Source organism: Squalius cephalus (genome assembly GCF_949319135.1).
Source record: "Squalius cephalus genome assembly, chromosome: 19".
NCBI lineage: Eukaryota > Metazoa > Chordata > Actinopteri > Cypriniformes > Leuciscidae > Squalius > Squalius cephalus.
The window spans coordinates 18,099,504-18,113,012 of record NC_137140.1 but is presented as its reverse complement, the minus strand read 5'-3'; the positions used below and the strand labels follow the sequence as shown (position 1 = coordinate 18,113,012).

Genomic DNA, 13,509 nt, shown 5'->3' with positions numbered 1-13,509 from the left:
AGTTTAAGTTTTCATTTATAATAACTATAGTATTTTAAAATTATATATATATATATATTTTCCCATGTTCCTTAAAGTCTTGCAATCTACTTAAAAATGTAATACAGTCATGAAAAAATGACATTTATTTCATCAACCTTTGGAAGAATTGTAAGCAAAATGGTTCATGTCTTACTAAATACTTTCAGAAATAAAATCAAAACTTAGCATGAAGCAAAATCTAATCTTAGCAACAGAGCTAATTCAGGCAGTGCATTTCCATTTGAAAAGAGTTTCTCATTCCTTTTTGCCTTATCTATACTTCATTAAAAAGTTACTATGCTTCATTTTCAAAAACTCTTCTAAAAGTTTCTTTTTAAAAAGGTGTAATGTCATGCAGAGCTCAATAATATACCTTCCTTAAATATCAGATTCTAAAAATGCAGGTTTTGAGCATATTATGTCCAAAGTGTAGCTGTGGTGGTCAAGTATTGCTTCTATTTTTTACCATCCTTAAAGTTGTCAAAGATAGTTTTAGCTCCGTTCTGCCACTCACAAACACTGTCCATCGGTGACTTTCCCTCCTGAAGAAAACAAAGCAACAGCAAGTGTGATCAAACAATAGTGAAAAGACTCTACAAAAATGTCAACTAAAAATTATTTTAGATAACTTTTTCCCCTCTAGCAAAAGGAATAAGTTTACATAATTACCAGAAGATGGCACTGCACACAGCTTAAAGGGATAGTTCACCCAAAATTCTGTCATGATTTTCTTACCCTTGTTGTTCCAAGCCTGCATGAATTACTTTCTTCTGTTGAACTTAATATTTTAAAGAATGTTGGTAACCAGACAGTTGACAGTAGCCATTGACTTCCATATATATATATATATATATATATATATATATATATATATATATATATATATATATATATATATATTAGTGGTGGGCCGTTATCGGCGTTAACGCGCTGCGTTAACGCGAGACTCTTATCGCGCGATAAAAAAAATATCGCCGTTAATCTATTCTCCAAGTTGGGTTGGGAGCGTTGGGAGCTGGCTCAAGCTATGATGACGCAATCTACCCGCGGCCGCGAGGAACACCCGGCTGCAACGCATCATATTCGTCGTCATCTTAAGTAAACACGGCTGAAAGTGAAAGCTGGTGTAAAAGATCCGTGCAACATCCATTATTTGGACTTGGTTTGTATTTAAGCCGTCCGACGTAGACTGTGTGGTGTAACAGTTCGGTAAGTTAACACACGACTAATCCGTTCTACCACCTCAAATTCAAAACGAAACATGATATCACTGAATACCAGCGCGCGCGTATTATTCCCAATATATCTTAGTGAGTGGTGTAAGTTAGCACATAATCTCTTTTTATTAAAAGCGCCCGATTTTAAGAATCGTTGTTGTGTTTCTTTTTAACTGAAAAGACATAAGTTAGACAATATTCTAATTTTAAATTTGGGGTTTCATAAGCTCCAAGCCATAATAAACATTAGACCTACTTAAGTCTCTGCAGCTAGTGTACTTAAATTTTATTTATCTGCAAAATTATGTTGTATACTTACAGTTTTGCACAATATATGTTCTCAAAACTACATACACCCTTTCAAAAAAAAAAAAAAAAAAAATACATTTAGCAGTTGTTCAGCAGGGTCTGTGTAACCTGTTCTGAAATGGTTTTATTATAATATCGTTATCGCAAGAGGCTGCAATGTATATCACAATATGGATTTTAGGCCATATCGCCCATCCCTAATTGATAGCCTATAGTAGTTGATAATAACATAGGCCTACCTAATGTTGCCTACGGACGGTAACAGTACAGTAGTAACCTTTTACAGTCTATGAGTAGAACAGCTTTCTCAAGCAGTTTGTGATGCATTTTGGAAACAGGAGATGAGCACCTGGTCTAATGCGCCACCTGGCTTGAGAAACCCGTTCTCAAAGACTTACTTTTATAGTCATTATTTGGGTAGCACACATAGCCTACTCTGAATGCCTTCGGCAGAATTCAAATGAGCCATTTTAATCTAGATTAATCTAGATTAATTTCAAAATTAATCTAGATTAATCTAGATTAAAAAAATTAATCTATGCCCACCTCTAATATATATATATATATATATATATATTTTTTTTTTTCCTACTATGGAAGTCAGTGGCTACCGTCAACTGTTTGGTTACCACCATTCTTCAAAATATATTTTATGTTCATCAGAACAAAGAAACTCATACAGGTTTAAAACAACATGAGGGTGAGTAAATCATGACAGAATTTACATTCTTGGGTGAACTATCCCTTTAAATAAATAGCTGTCATTTAGACAGCTATGCATTGATTGGCTACACCCTATGCAAATTATATTAGCATATATCAGTATCAGCATCCTAATACATCAGCAACAGGATAATAGTATATAATATAGACAAAACATTACATTTAAAAATTCTTACACAATTCTTGAGACACAAGTCTCCTCCGTGCATCAGAAGAAGCTGGATCAGTTGGAAACGATTCAGTCTGACAGCATCGTGCATTGGTGTGTCACCCTCCTGATGAAGAATGAAGTGTGACCATTAAAGTTAATTAACCATTTACTGACTCAAAGTCTGTGTTGCCTGATTTCTTACTTTGTCTTTTGCATTGACGTCTGCGCCACAGTGAATGAGATGTTCAGCACATTCATATTGTCCTGTCCTGACTGCCACATGAAGGGGAGTGCTGCGAAGCTAAGGACGCCAAGAGTGACCAAAAGAGACAGTATGTCAAACCACACCAGCTATATCATTAAAACAAATTTGCAGTTTGAATAACTACTTCTACCTTGTCTCTGGAATCTAGTTTTGCCCCATGATTGAGTAGTGCTTCCAGCACTGGCAAACTGCCGCCGCGACAAGCCCAGTGAACTTCAGTTGCTTGAAGCTATTTAAGCACAATCATGAGAGTAAGAAATTCCTCTGATGTTATCCAAATTTGTATCCACAGAATAGATGTACTATAGAGGAATGGCATGCTGCTCATTTTTAAATTATATTTAACACATTTAACAGCAATTAACACATACACCTAATGAAAAGACTAAATATTTATATAATAATTTCTAGAAGCAGCAGTCAGTTTTGTTTAAAATTTTGAAAACAAAATTTGGTGCAACCAACGTGAAGGGCAAAAAACAGGAAGTGAGATAATAGTGAGAACCCCTGGCCACCATGACAAAGATCAATGAGGATCAAAAATACATTTATTGAAACTGAACTAATATAATTAAAAACTGAACTAATATATTATATTGAGGCCCTAAAAGATGCAAGAAATGGAAAAGCAAAATGAATATATATAATTTCTTTAATAATTTTCTCTTGGTAGTCTAATTTCTTGCAAATTATCCCCTATGTAGTTGTTTTCCTCTTTTTGTTGTTTCTTTGATACTATTATGAATGTAACAGTTGAATACATTGTGATCCTCTGTACATGTATCATGTTCTTGTTAATGCAATATAAACTTTTAAATTAGAAATAAAAGAAACATGCAAATTCATGTTTTCAAGAAAACATGCCATACTTTTTACTTGGTTACACTGTCAGACTTTCTTGAAAATGGTATAAATGTTTTTCAAAACCATTATGAAACTGACATGAATACAAACATTTCTAAGAATTTGGTACATGGATTTTAAGCAGTATTAAAATATTTCTCCTTGTCTTTACCTTGCACGTTTTTATCAAGCACAAATGTGTGTTTGTATCCATATAAAAAGTACATGTAAACAGTATTCAGTATACCTTGTCCTTATTTTCAATTGAAGCACCAGCCTCTAGCAGCGTGTTCACAATCTCTACGTTTCCTTGTGAGCAAGCTCTGTGTAGAGCTGTACGGTTGAACTAGAGAAAAAAAAAAAACTGTGTTTTTGTGTTTTAGTCCTTTAATGCTAACAGTTGACTTTTATTCGTTGTGTTGGGTAAACTCACATTATCACATGCATCTGGGTCCGCACCTCTGGCAAGGTAACTCTTGATCATTGGCAATTTGTTATCCAGCGCTGCCTTCAGGAAGTCATCCTCGTCAACAAAATCATTCTGTGAAACAATGAGATATGATTATTTCAGGGATTGAAATCTCTTATTAATGAGGATTATTTTGAAGCACAATGACCATTGTTTACCACTATCTCTTGTTCAGACTTTATTTTGTAGACTGGTGTACTGATTTTTATCTTCTGACTCCCTTGTAGAATCCCCTGGAGGTCATTTGTGCTGTTGTCAGTCTGCAAAATCATTTCATATATGCTAAAGAAAATACACTTCTAATCACATGCTTGCTGAGGTATTAAAACCATCTTCACTATCACTCTGAAGATTATTATGGCTTTTCAGATGATGGTCAACAGAGATCTTGCATTCTTCAGAAGGATATTTCTGTGCCACATCGTCCTGCTCTTTGTTTCCACTTGTTATGTCTGTAACCTAAAATAATAGTAGCATAATAATAAAACACCTATATAATGATAACCTAAGAAATCATTGTCTGTCATCATTTACTCATTTACTCATTACATCATTTTACAAACCTGTGTGACTTTCTTTCTTCTGCAGAGCACAAAATAACATATTTTGCATAATGTAATGTTAGTAACCAAACTAAATTGTATTTTAAAAATATCTTATTTTGTATTCCACGCAAGAAAGAAAGTCATGGTTTGGAATGACATGAGGGTGATTAAATGACAGAATTTTCATTTTTGGATGAACTATCCCTTTTTAAAAGTATCACTATTATAGAACACAGAAAATGCAGTGTTGATAAAAAAGAGATAACATATATAAAGAGATATAATCCATTCTTGATTTCTCAAGCAGTTTGAGCCATTTGAAAAAGAGTTTGTTTTCAAATACTTCAAATAATATAAGTAGGCCTGGTATTATCTGTATGTAGTGAAGTGACGTGAAGGCCAAGTAACCCATATTCGAAATTTGTCCTCTGCATTTAACCCATCCAAGTTAGTGCACACATTAGGAGCAGTGAGTAGTGAACACACACATGCCACAGCTGCCCCGGTATGTCTTTTGTACAAAAAAAAAAACAAAAAAAACATTCCAACTAAAAGCTGAGCAGGGATAAAGGAGAGCAGGAGATTAGGACCTAAAATTCTGAGATTCACAAAAGAAACTGGATTCTTGAACCAAAAGCATCAAATGAAACTATATATATATATATATATATACACACAAAGACATTTTGAAGTGCCTACCAGTTCATCGACCTGTAGGATTCCCATGACTTTACTTGAAAATTCCTTGTGTCAAAACTATAGCATCTGAGCCAAGTGTCACTTATATATGTGGTGGCGACAGTTGGAGGAGGTGATGGTCCTGCATTTTGTTCAGTGACTCCCACATCTATGGTGTCCATCGTCACTGTGATGTCACATTTTGGGTGGCGCTGAAGGTGAAAAAACACCATTTTCAGAAGTTAAATGCCTTTGGGAGACATTTGACATTCCAAAATGAAACCTGAGGGGAACTTGAGGTGCCGCCATAGAGCCCCTTGTCTCAAGGATGAGTTACAGTTGTCCGCAGAGCTGAAATCACAGAACACCACTTCACATAACACACACAAAAGATGACAGGGAATGTTTATGAAGTTATGAATATAACATCATAATCAGTTTTGACTGTCTCATATATTAGGGGAGCTGTCTTCATTTATGAGGCTATTTTCTTCTGGGTTTCATCACTTACATTACTTCTGTTACAAGAGCAGGTCAAATTGTCACACCCTGTGACTATTTTAAATGGAGCTGCCCATGAATCACGTAGAGTAATGAGTCACGTGTATGGTTGACTTGTCACATGTACATGGTCTATAAACCTGAGAAATGATGCAGATCTAAAGAATTTATCTGTTAAAATGAATAGTGACATTGTACCATGTCTAATTGAGTGCCATTTTCAAAGTTTTCTTAAGCACTGTGGGAGGCTACATATAGCATATTTTAACAAGCAGAATATTTCACTGGTGTTAGACAGAGAGATCCCTCCATAATACCTTGTATCATCAGCATCATGAAGAGTACAAAATATTGTCATTGGAGTCTATGGACACAGGTGTCTTATTTATTCATTTAAACTTTAGAGTGCACTGTATCAAGAAATAAAGACAGTCTGTGTCAGTTCAATTCAGCAACTCAGAAATGTTGCTCATAGCAGCTCAGAAAAAAAAACAAAAGCAAAAAAAACAAATGGAAGATTAACGTATTTCTTTAATAACTGTGTCAAGAGTTCAACAGGTTGGATATATATAAATTATAATATTAGTGCAGGGCTTTAAACTGGGGGCTGACATGGAATATTTGCGATAAAATCTGATTAAATATGTATATTTAATATATGTATGTAAAATAAAATTTTCTCAAAAACACTGTGTACAATGTATTTAGAGGGTTGATCATTTAATAATCATATACCGGTAAATACTTTTTTTATACACAAATCAAAACACGTTACAATTGTAATTTTATTGTGAATCAAATCAGAGATTTTGAATTTGCAAACATGAATTGTGAACTGAATTTTCTCACCACTGCTTAAACTTTCATCTGTATCGTTAAAATCACAATAAAATCAAAATAGATAATTCTTATTTTTTATGGAAAATTGTACACCTTTTCTATTATAAATGATTTATCCATGGACATCCTTTTTCTTTTTCTTTCATGATCCCCCATAATCTTTAATCAAAATAATGGTATGTCATTCTCTTCTCTGATGTGTTTATTGGCCAGAGGGCAGGACTTCACAGATCTTTATTGGGAAGGGTTTAAGCAATGTTTCTGATGCTTATTCAATGAACCATAAACAATTATTGCACATGCACCAGTTATACAGTCCTCAAGAAACCAAATGTTTACAGGTGGTAGCCAATCAAGTTTACAATTCAATAACTCAGAAAAACACCTTGGTGCCTTGGTGGAAGAGATCTGTGAAATTTGGTTTAAGTCTCAGTTGTTGAATCTTTTTATGTACATTCAAATATTTACACGTTAATTTTGCAGATAAAACATTTGCAGATAAAAAAAAAAGCAGTTGAAATCGAGAGGAAGTTTAATTGATAAGGGAATCAATCCAATCAGATAAAAATTAGACTTCTACATTTACACTATGTATTTTGTTGATGTATTTAGGCCATAGGTCAGTAGGATATCTGATATGTGAAGTGAAGCTTCCGTCTTGTGTTTTTATCTGTCCTCATTCTCAGTGTGTTATTAAAATGCTTGTAAAAGATGATCTGTAACTTAACACATTGCCTGAATACCTATAGCAACCATTTCTGGACCGTGTAACAGCTTCTACCTGCTCTTTAATGACCTGAGGTCTGACATGCATACGCAATGCTGTAAACAGTTTTTCAGTAGAGACCACTTGAAATCTGTGGCTTTTTACATTAGCATTTTTGACTTTTTCTTAAACCGTGTGATTTTATTGTCATCTTTAATCTTTTTCTTAAATCTTTTCTAATTTTAAACAATATTTTGACTGTATTTCCACAAAAATATCTAAACATGCTTTAAAAATAAAACATTTTTTTAACAAGTGTTCAGTGTTCCTCTAATCTGAAGGCATGTCTCACATTAATTTCATGCTTTGAGTTTTCAGTCAGGTGGTATACTCTGACTGATTTATCTACTATGGCACGTGTGTGTGTGTTGAACTTGTCACCACCCAGCTCTGGTACAGCATACCTTGAGCAATATTAATATGGAATATGAAATACGAACCTTGAGCTGATACATACATTAGAGATACTGTATCACATTAAGCGATGCTTAATGTCAAATAAAATATTATTCAATGTTGATGCATGACATTTTAGCAGTCATATAACAGAACAGTTGAGCATTTGAGTAATCGGCACAGCAACAGGTCATGAGACCCTTGAAGGCAGAAGAGCAGGGACCACAGAGACTGCAGCTTGTGAAGATAGATGATCCTGTACATAAACAGGTAAAAATATTATTTCACACGCTTGCTAGCTTATTTTTATTTTATTTATCTGATAATTATATCCAATAGTGGACATAACAGTACAATATTTGATTTAATTTTGACAAAATTCACATTTCCACCACATCTCACATTATGTATTGTTTAACAATTTCTGTGGCTAATTTCATAGTTAGCATTTCATGTATTTTATACTGTACATAAACACAATTAAATAACTGTTTTGCATTAAATAATATTCACTTTTTGTATAATTTGAAAAAAAAAATACTTCTTGACTTTAAAGATGTAAACAAGTACATGAACCTTTTAAAAATAACTTAAAAGTAGCAAAATTGTTGCTTGTGGCAGAAATGACACCAGACAGTTGTAATTTATGTATAGATTTGTGCAAATTAAATAATTTTCACGCAATAAATATTGAATAGTTACATTTATATTGTTTATGTTTATTTTTAAGAATGAACTGATTATATCCTTGTGAAATCCAAGTATGTCCCCATAAAGGAAAAGTGTGTATCACACCTAAGAGGAAGAGGAAGACCAAAATGTGAGTGGACTTCAAGCATTTAATCAGTTTGAGACATTCTCATTTGCTCCCTTAAAATTGTATTTTTGTCCTTGCAGTTTCAGCAATTGAAATTATACCTCAATCTCAAAATTTAGACATTATATTGACTTGAGATTCGTTGCTGTGTCACATTTTTGCATACAACCCAGTTACACATTCATATTCATTTTCAGGTCCTCTTTTGTACTCTATGGAAAGTGTTTTTCTATAATACAATATACTGTAAAGTAAGCCGATCATTTCTGCATTATAGTGTGCTTTAGATTTCTCAGGTATAGGCTAAGTCTTTCATGTAACAGATATGTACATATTAGTGCTGTCTGATGGTTGTAATTGTGTTTTCACAGTGTGACTGATGTGAGGAGCTGATTGAGCAGACAGCAGTGGGACTGGAATGTGTGGTATGGCTCCTAATGACAGAGGGATTCAGAGAACTTTCTCTACACCAGTCTGCCAACAAGTTGTTAGTTAGAAAGAACAGAATGCAGTTATGCTCAGTTTCTTGAAAACTAAACAGCTGTTTTTACAAGCTTGTTCATTTACATTACATAATTTACTTTTCCAGGTCCGGGTCCGTCATTACGATTAGGAGTTAGGATTTTAAAATAAATTTGCATTAAATATATTATTATTATTATATAATTATGGTCAGAGTCCACTTGTTTTTAAGTGCTTCTTGCGAGTTCTTGTGAAATATTTCTGTTGCCATCAACTGTGGGAATTTTGCAACAGCCACGTTTCGGTGTTTCGGTGATAGTTCCTTGTTGTCACACAAATGTAACATCTGAGCATGCAGTGATGTGCACACTGAACACTAATTTGTATAGCCCATTTTTGTTTCACGAGTTCACACTTACAATTAGAGGGAGGGAGTAAAGTTTAATGCGTATTTGCCGTGCTGTCCGGGGGGAGGGCTCCGAGCTTGGAGTTCGGCCTGAACCCAGAGTACTCCCCCCCCGTAGGCTATGTAAGTGGTTAGGGCTAGAAGTGTGGAGAAGGGGTGGTGGAGGGATGCTGCTAAACTGTCAATGAATTGAGGTGAGACTGCTGAAAATATATATCCACCTCTTATCGTTGATTGCTGATGAGTGCTCTCCACTCGTGTTAATTATCTGAACGTGATCCTCCTGAACTTTGATAATAAAACATCATTTTGTGAGAGTATAAATTTGTTTTACTCATCCCATATTTTTACCTAAAATATCTTTCTTCATTTATTCTAGTGTGATGCTGTGAAAAATAAATAAAGGACAATTTATATAAATTAGGAGGTTTGAGGAGGACATGTCAAAACATTATTTCTTATGCCTCTCCTTATTAATGCAAAACAGTCTTGCATGAACTGGCAGGTACCTTGCCTTGTTATAATAGCATGTACCTGCCTTGTACAGGTCTTAGTAATACAGTAATAACGAATCCACCAGCTTGACAGTGCTGCCACATGTCTGTCTTCATTGATAAACTGGTTCTGTTACCGGACTAGCTGGTAATTGAAGGCTGCGCCCTAGTTTGTGTCCAATCAGAGACAATCTGCCATGGAATGAATAAAACAGCAATGCGTAAACAAGAACTGGAAAGTCCTCCGCCCCCTTCCCCATAACATCTCAAATGAAAGCAGTTCCGTATTCCGTGCCGCTACTACAACCATCACTTTCAATAGCCCAAATTCGGTCAAGCCTGTTTGTAAAAATCAATGCGCATCATCGACATGGACCCATCATTTGTAGAAGGTAAGAGATGGTCGCTACTGTCTGACTGCAGCTGCGTGTCGTTTTCACGCTCTCCCTTCATCGTAAAGTTTCGGGTGGGATGGGAATGCGGTCTCGTGTCATATATCAAGTTCGTCAGCATGTCTATGTCTCTGTAGGAGACTAGTTGTCAGGGTAGAGTTGGTTATTTAGTGCGCATTGGTAAGCGATAATACACTCGCCTCTCGCTTGCTGAAAGTGACACATACAAATGGCAGCAAGTTAAAACGAGTGCAGCACTGATCGCTCATTATTCGTTATCGACGTAACGCAGCGCAGGGTTTTTACAGGAAGATGACGCAGAGAGTGACACTCACACTGACGGTAGCCAAGTGAGGATAACCCGACTAGTTTTTAACCGTAGACTTTAAAAAAACACTTACTGTCGTGAAGATCATCTGCTGTTTGTCATGAGAAGCGACGTAAGTTAGCTAATGAGGATTATCTGAGGATTAACGTTGGAGTAGGCTATAGGCTATGACAAACCCGTATTGAATCTATTTGTCAAAACCTTTCTTGTCTGATCCCAACATAAGATATGGGGCGTCAAACTAATGTAAAATAGGACAAAATACAACGTTCACAGGCCCAAATATTGTGTCGGTTGATGGCTATTATTACAAAATAAAACGAGTTCCCCACTTTATAGCCTACAGGACTTTTTGTAAGGATAAACGCAGTTAGACTTTTATTTAATGTAATTTTTTTAAGCCCCTCTGTACTTTGAGTTTAACCCAATGGTTTCGTTTTGAAGCAGTAGGCGGGGCTTTATTCGCATGTGTGATGATGCACCTGTAGACTGCTCAAACAAATGCAAGCCATTCAGTTTCTCATTAAAAGTTAAAAAGTACATTAAAAGTTGCACTCAGAATTATGGATAACAAGTAAGCATATATTAACTTTATATTGCGGTTTTAAAAGAGTGTCTAAAACATGCAAACCAGACAATATAACAACAAACACAATATAGATAGGCCTACTTAACTTATTGAAGGCAGAGACATAGTCCAGAGATGTGCAGTATATGTGCGATGAACCGGCCTAAACACAATGAGTAAGAGTAGAAAAATAAATGTCCAAACAAGCAGCTCTCACACTACCGATCAAGGATGAACTATTGGAAAATATAGAAGTGAATTGGGGAATGTCCATTATGTGTTGTAGGAGTAGTAGTAATAGTATAAGACAGAAAAAAAATAGATGGAAAGCTTCTGTGTGCAGTTAGTAAACATACTTCAGTAGGCCAGTAGGTGTCAGTACAAAATCCGTGATGATGCACAGTATCAGAATCCAAAACCTCTGGTCAGTACAAAATCCAAAACCACTGGTAGGCTACTTTTGGCATAAATAAGAGTAAGTGTAAATCAATCCACCCAAAATCACATACTTGCCTACTACATACAAAACATAGTAAAAACAGTATGTGAAAATAGTATTTCAGAATTCACATAATTCATAAAACAGTAGAAAAGTACCTTGGATGACTTTCTCTTTCCAGATTCTGAATTGTGCATTTAATGGACACTTTACTATCCCATGAGGCCACAGAAGAGGATTTGTGAATGGCAGTGAAGTGATGCAACTGACGCTGTTAGGTCACATGACTATAAAAACGACAACATGATGATTGTAGGCTAGTACATCCGGATTACATTTATAGGCCTACTATGCAAATTCATACTATATACATTTCACAGTTGCAAAATAAGGGATTTTTAAAAAGAAGTTTCTTCTACTCAGAGAGTTTGCGATTTTTGGATTCAGCCTTACTGAATTCACCTTTAACAAACTATAAAAATTACACATAAAGATATAATGTTCCAAAGCAATAAAAGTAAAAAAAAGAAAGAAAAAAGATATCACATTTTTGGTTCAAAGTCTAATTGTTGAATCCACATCCACAGGTCTGTCTAAAAGGCATGTTTAATTATCCATGATGTCATGAAGGACGAGAAGGCCAGGGGCCCTTCAGCAGTTGAGCCACGGAGTGGTTAAATCTTCCTTCTTCCTTCATCCTTACACCGTTTTCCCTCCATCCCCACTTTGGTAACTTGACAATGACATCAAATAGGAAACACCTGGTGAAGGACTTCAACCATTTCATCACCTGTTATGTCTGTAAAGGGTACCTGATCAAGCCAACCACTGTGACAGAGTGCCTGCACACATGTGAGTACCTACAGTCTTTAGCCCTATTTGCATTGGATAAGTATTATATAGGGACCTCGTGTGATTTAGAAATTACCCACCCACATCTGAATTTCGTGTGGTGCATTTGCACGGGATAAGTGAAGCCTGTGATTTTACTCAGATTTACTGACTTCTCCCGGATATGATGTCAATAGGCTATTGCTTGGAAATGTCTTGTCATTATAGGTCTAGATATATCATAAACAGAAGAATGTTCTTTACCTGCATGCTGCTATACATTTCATCCATCTCCATCTAATCATTCTTTTTGTTTTTGATCTTCTGATGGTTTTAAACTTTCTCTTTCTGCAAATTGTATAGTTGTATGGTGTAGGTATAGCGATATGACCCAGCATCCAAAATACTATCAAAACACTCCAACACAGCCTCTATTCTTCGCGAAAGATGGATAAAAAGCTGCACAGGAAACAAAAACCTTGAAAAAATTATATACCACCCCACCAAATCACAGAGATGCCGATTCGCACAAGACAGATATTATCACAGGACCTCAGTGTTCGGCGAAATATGGTAGGTCATTTGCCGGAAATTTTTTACTGTATGAATTACAGACATGGCCGATTTGCACGGGATTAAGATCACAGACAACCTCCACAATTATTAGAAATGACTAGAGGTCACCAGGTAATACTAATCCAGTGCGAATAGGGCTTTTGTGAAAGTTTAGTGAAATGTTTATTGGTGATTTCTCAACCAATGGGCCCTCACCCCAAAATGGTCTGTTCTGATTGCTTGATGGATAGTGGGTGATAAAAGCAATGCTAAATGCAAATAATGAAATAATAATAATAAAATGCAGATACTCAAGAATTGTTAGGATTGCAGAATGAGGAAGAAACCATTTTCCATATGATTTATTGTCATATATCTGATAAAGCTGTGTCCATTTAAACTCTACTGTATTACCTGCCACGCTAATAAAATAAATCACACAACTGCTATTGTTAATGTTCGATATTATTTGATTTAAGGGACATTTAATTTC

The 13,509-nt window shown here is 35.4% G+C and overlaps 2 protein-coding genes across 4 annotated transcripts in view; one reads left to right on the top strand and one right to left on the bottom strand.

The window, feature by feature from the left end:
- Window positions 1-109: 109 nt before the first annotated feature.
- ankrd1b (ankyrin repeat domain 1b (cardiac muscle)) lies at window positions 110-12,134 on the bottom strand. 2 transcript variants are annotated; one of them, XM_079852071.1, is made up of 9 exons: window positions 10,697-12,134; window positions 5,243-5,572; window positions 4,157-4,258; window positions 3,963-4,070; window positions 3,777-3,875; window positions 2,817-2,915; window positions 2,624-2,722; window positions 2,447-2,545; window positions 110-563 (listed from the first exon to the last, which is right to left on the bottom strand). In XM_079852071.1, the coding sequence occupies exons 2-9, from the start codon at window positions 5,267-5,269 to the stop codon at window positions 477-479; spliced, it is 720 nt and encodes a 239-aa protein (XP_079708197.1). In that variant the 5' UTR covers window positions 5,270-5,572; window positions 10,697-12,134; the 3' UTR covers window positions 110-476. The 2 variants fall into 2 exon arrangements, with proteins under 2 accessions (XP_079708197.1, XP_079708198.1); XM_079852072.1 differs by lacking the exon at window positions 4,157-4,258 and having other exon boundaries at window positions 112-563.
- pcgf5b (polycomb group ring finger 5b) overlaps window positions 10,137-13,509 on the top strand; it is a 19,177-nt gene continuing 15,804 nt past the window's right edge. The window contains exons 1-2 of one of the 2 annotated variants that reach the window (XM_079852074.1): window positions 10,137-10,295; window positions 12,218-12,482. In XM_079852074.1, coding sequence (XP_079708200.1) covers window positions 12,371-12,482 — 112 coding nt within the window. In that variant the 5' untranslated portion in view covers window positions 10,137-10,295; window positions 12,218-12,370. The remainder of the gene's footprint in view (window positions 10,296-12,217; window positions 12,483-13,509) is intronic. The other variant, XM_079852073.1, reaches the window with a different exon arrangement.

Excerpts from the sequence above, each read along its gene's own strand:
- ankrd1b (XM_079852071.1), bottom strand. The coding sequence starts at position 5,269 with ATGGGAATCCTACAGGTCGATGAACTG. Across the intron at positions 4,071-4,156 it reads AGTCTGAACAAGAGATAGTG|AATGATTTTGTTGACGAGGA; the intron begins GTAAACAATGGT and ends ATTGTTTCACAG. Across the intron at positions 2,723-2,816 it reads AACTAGATTCCAGAGACAAG|CTTCGCAGCACTCCCCTTCA; the intron begins GTAGAAGTAGTT and ends TGGCGTCCTTAG.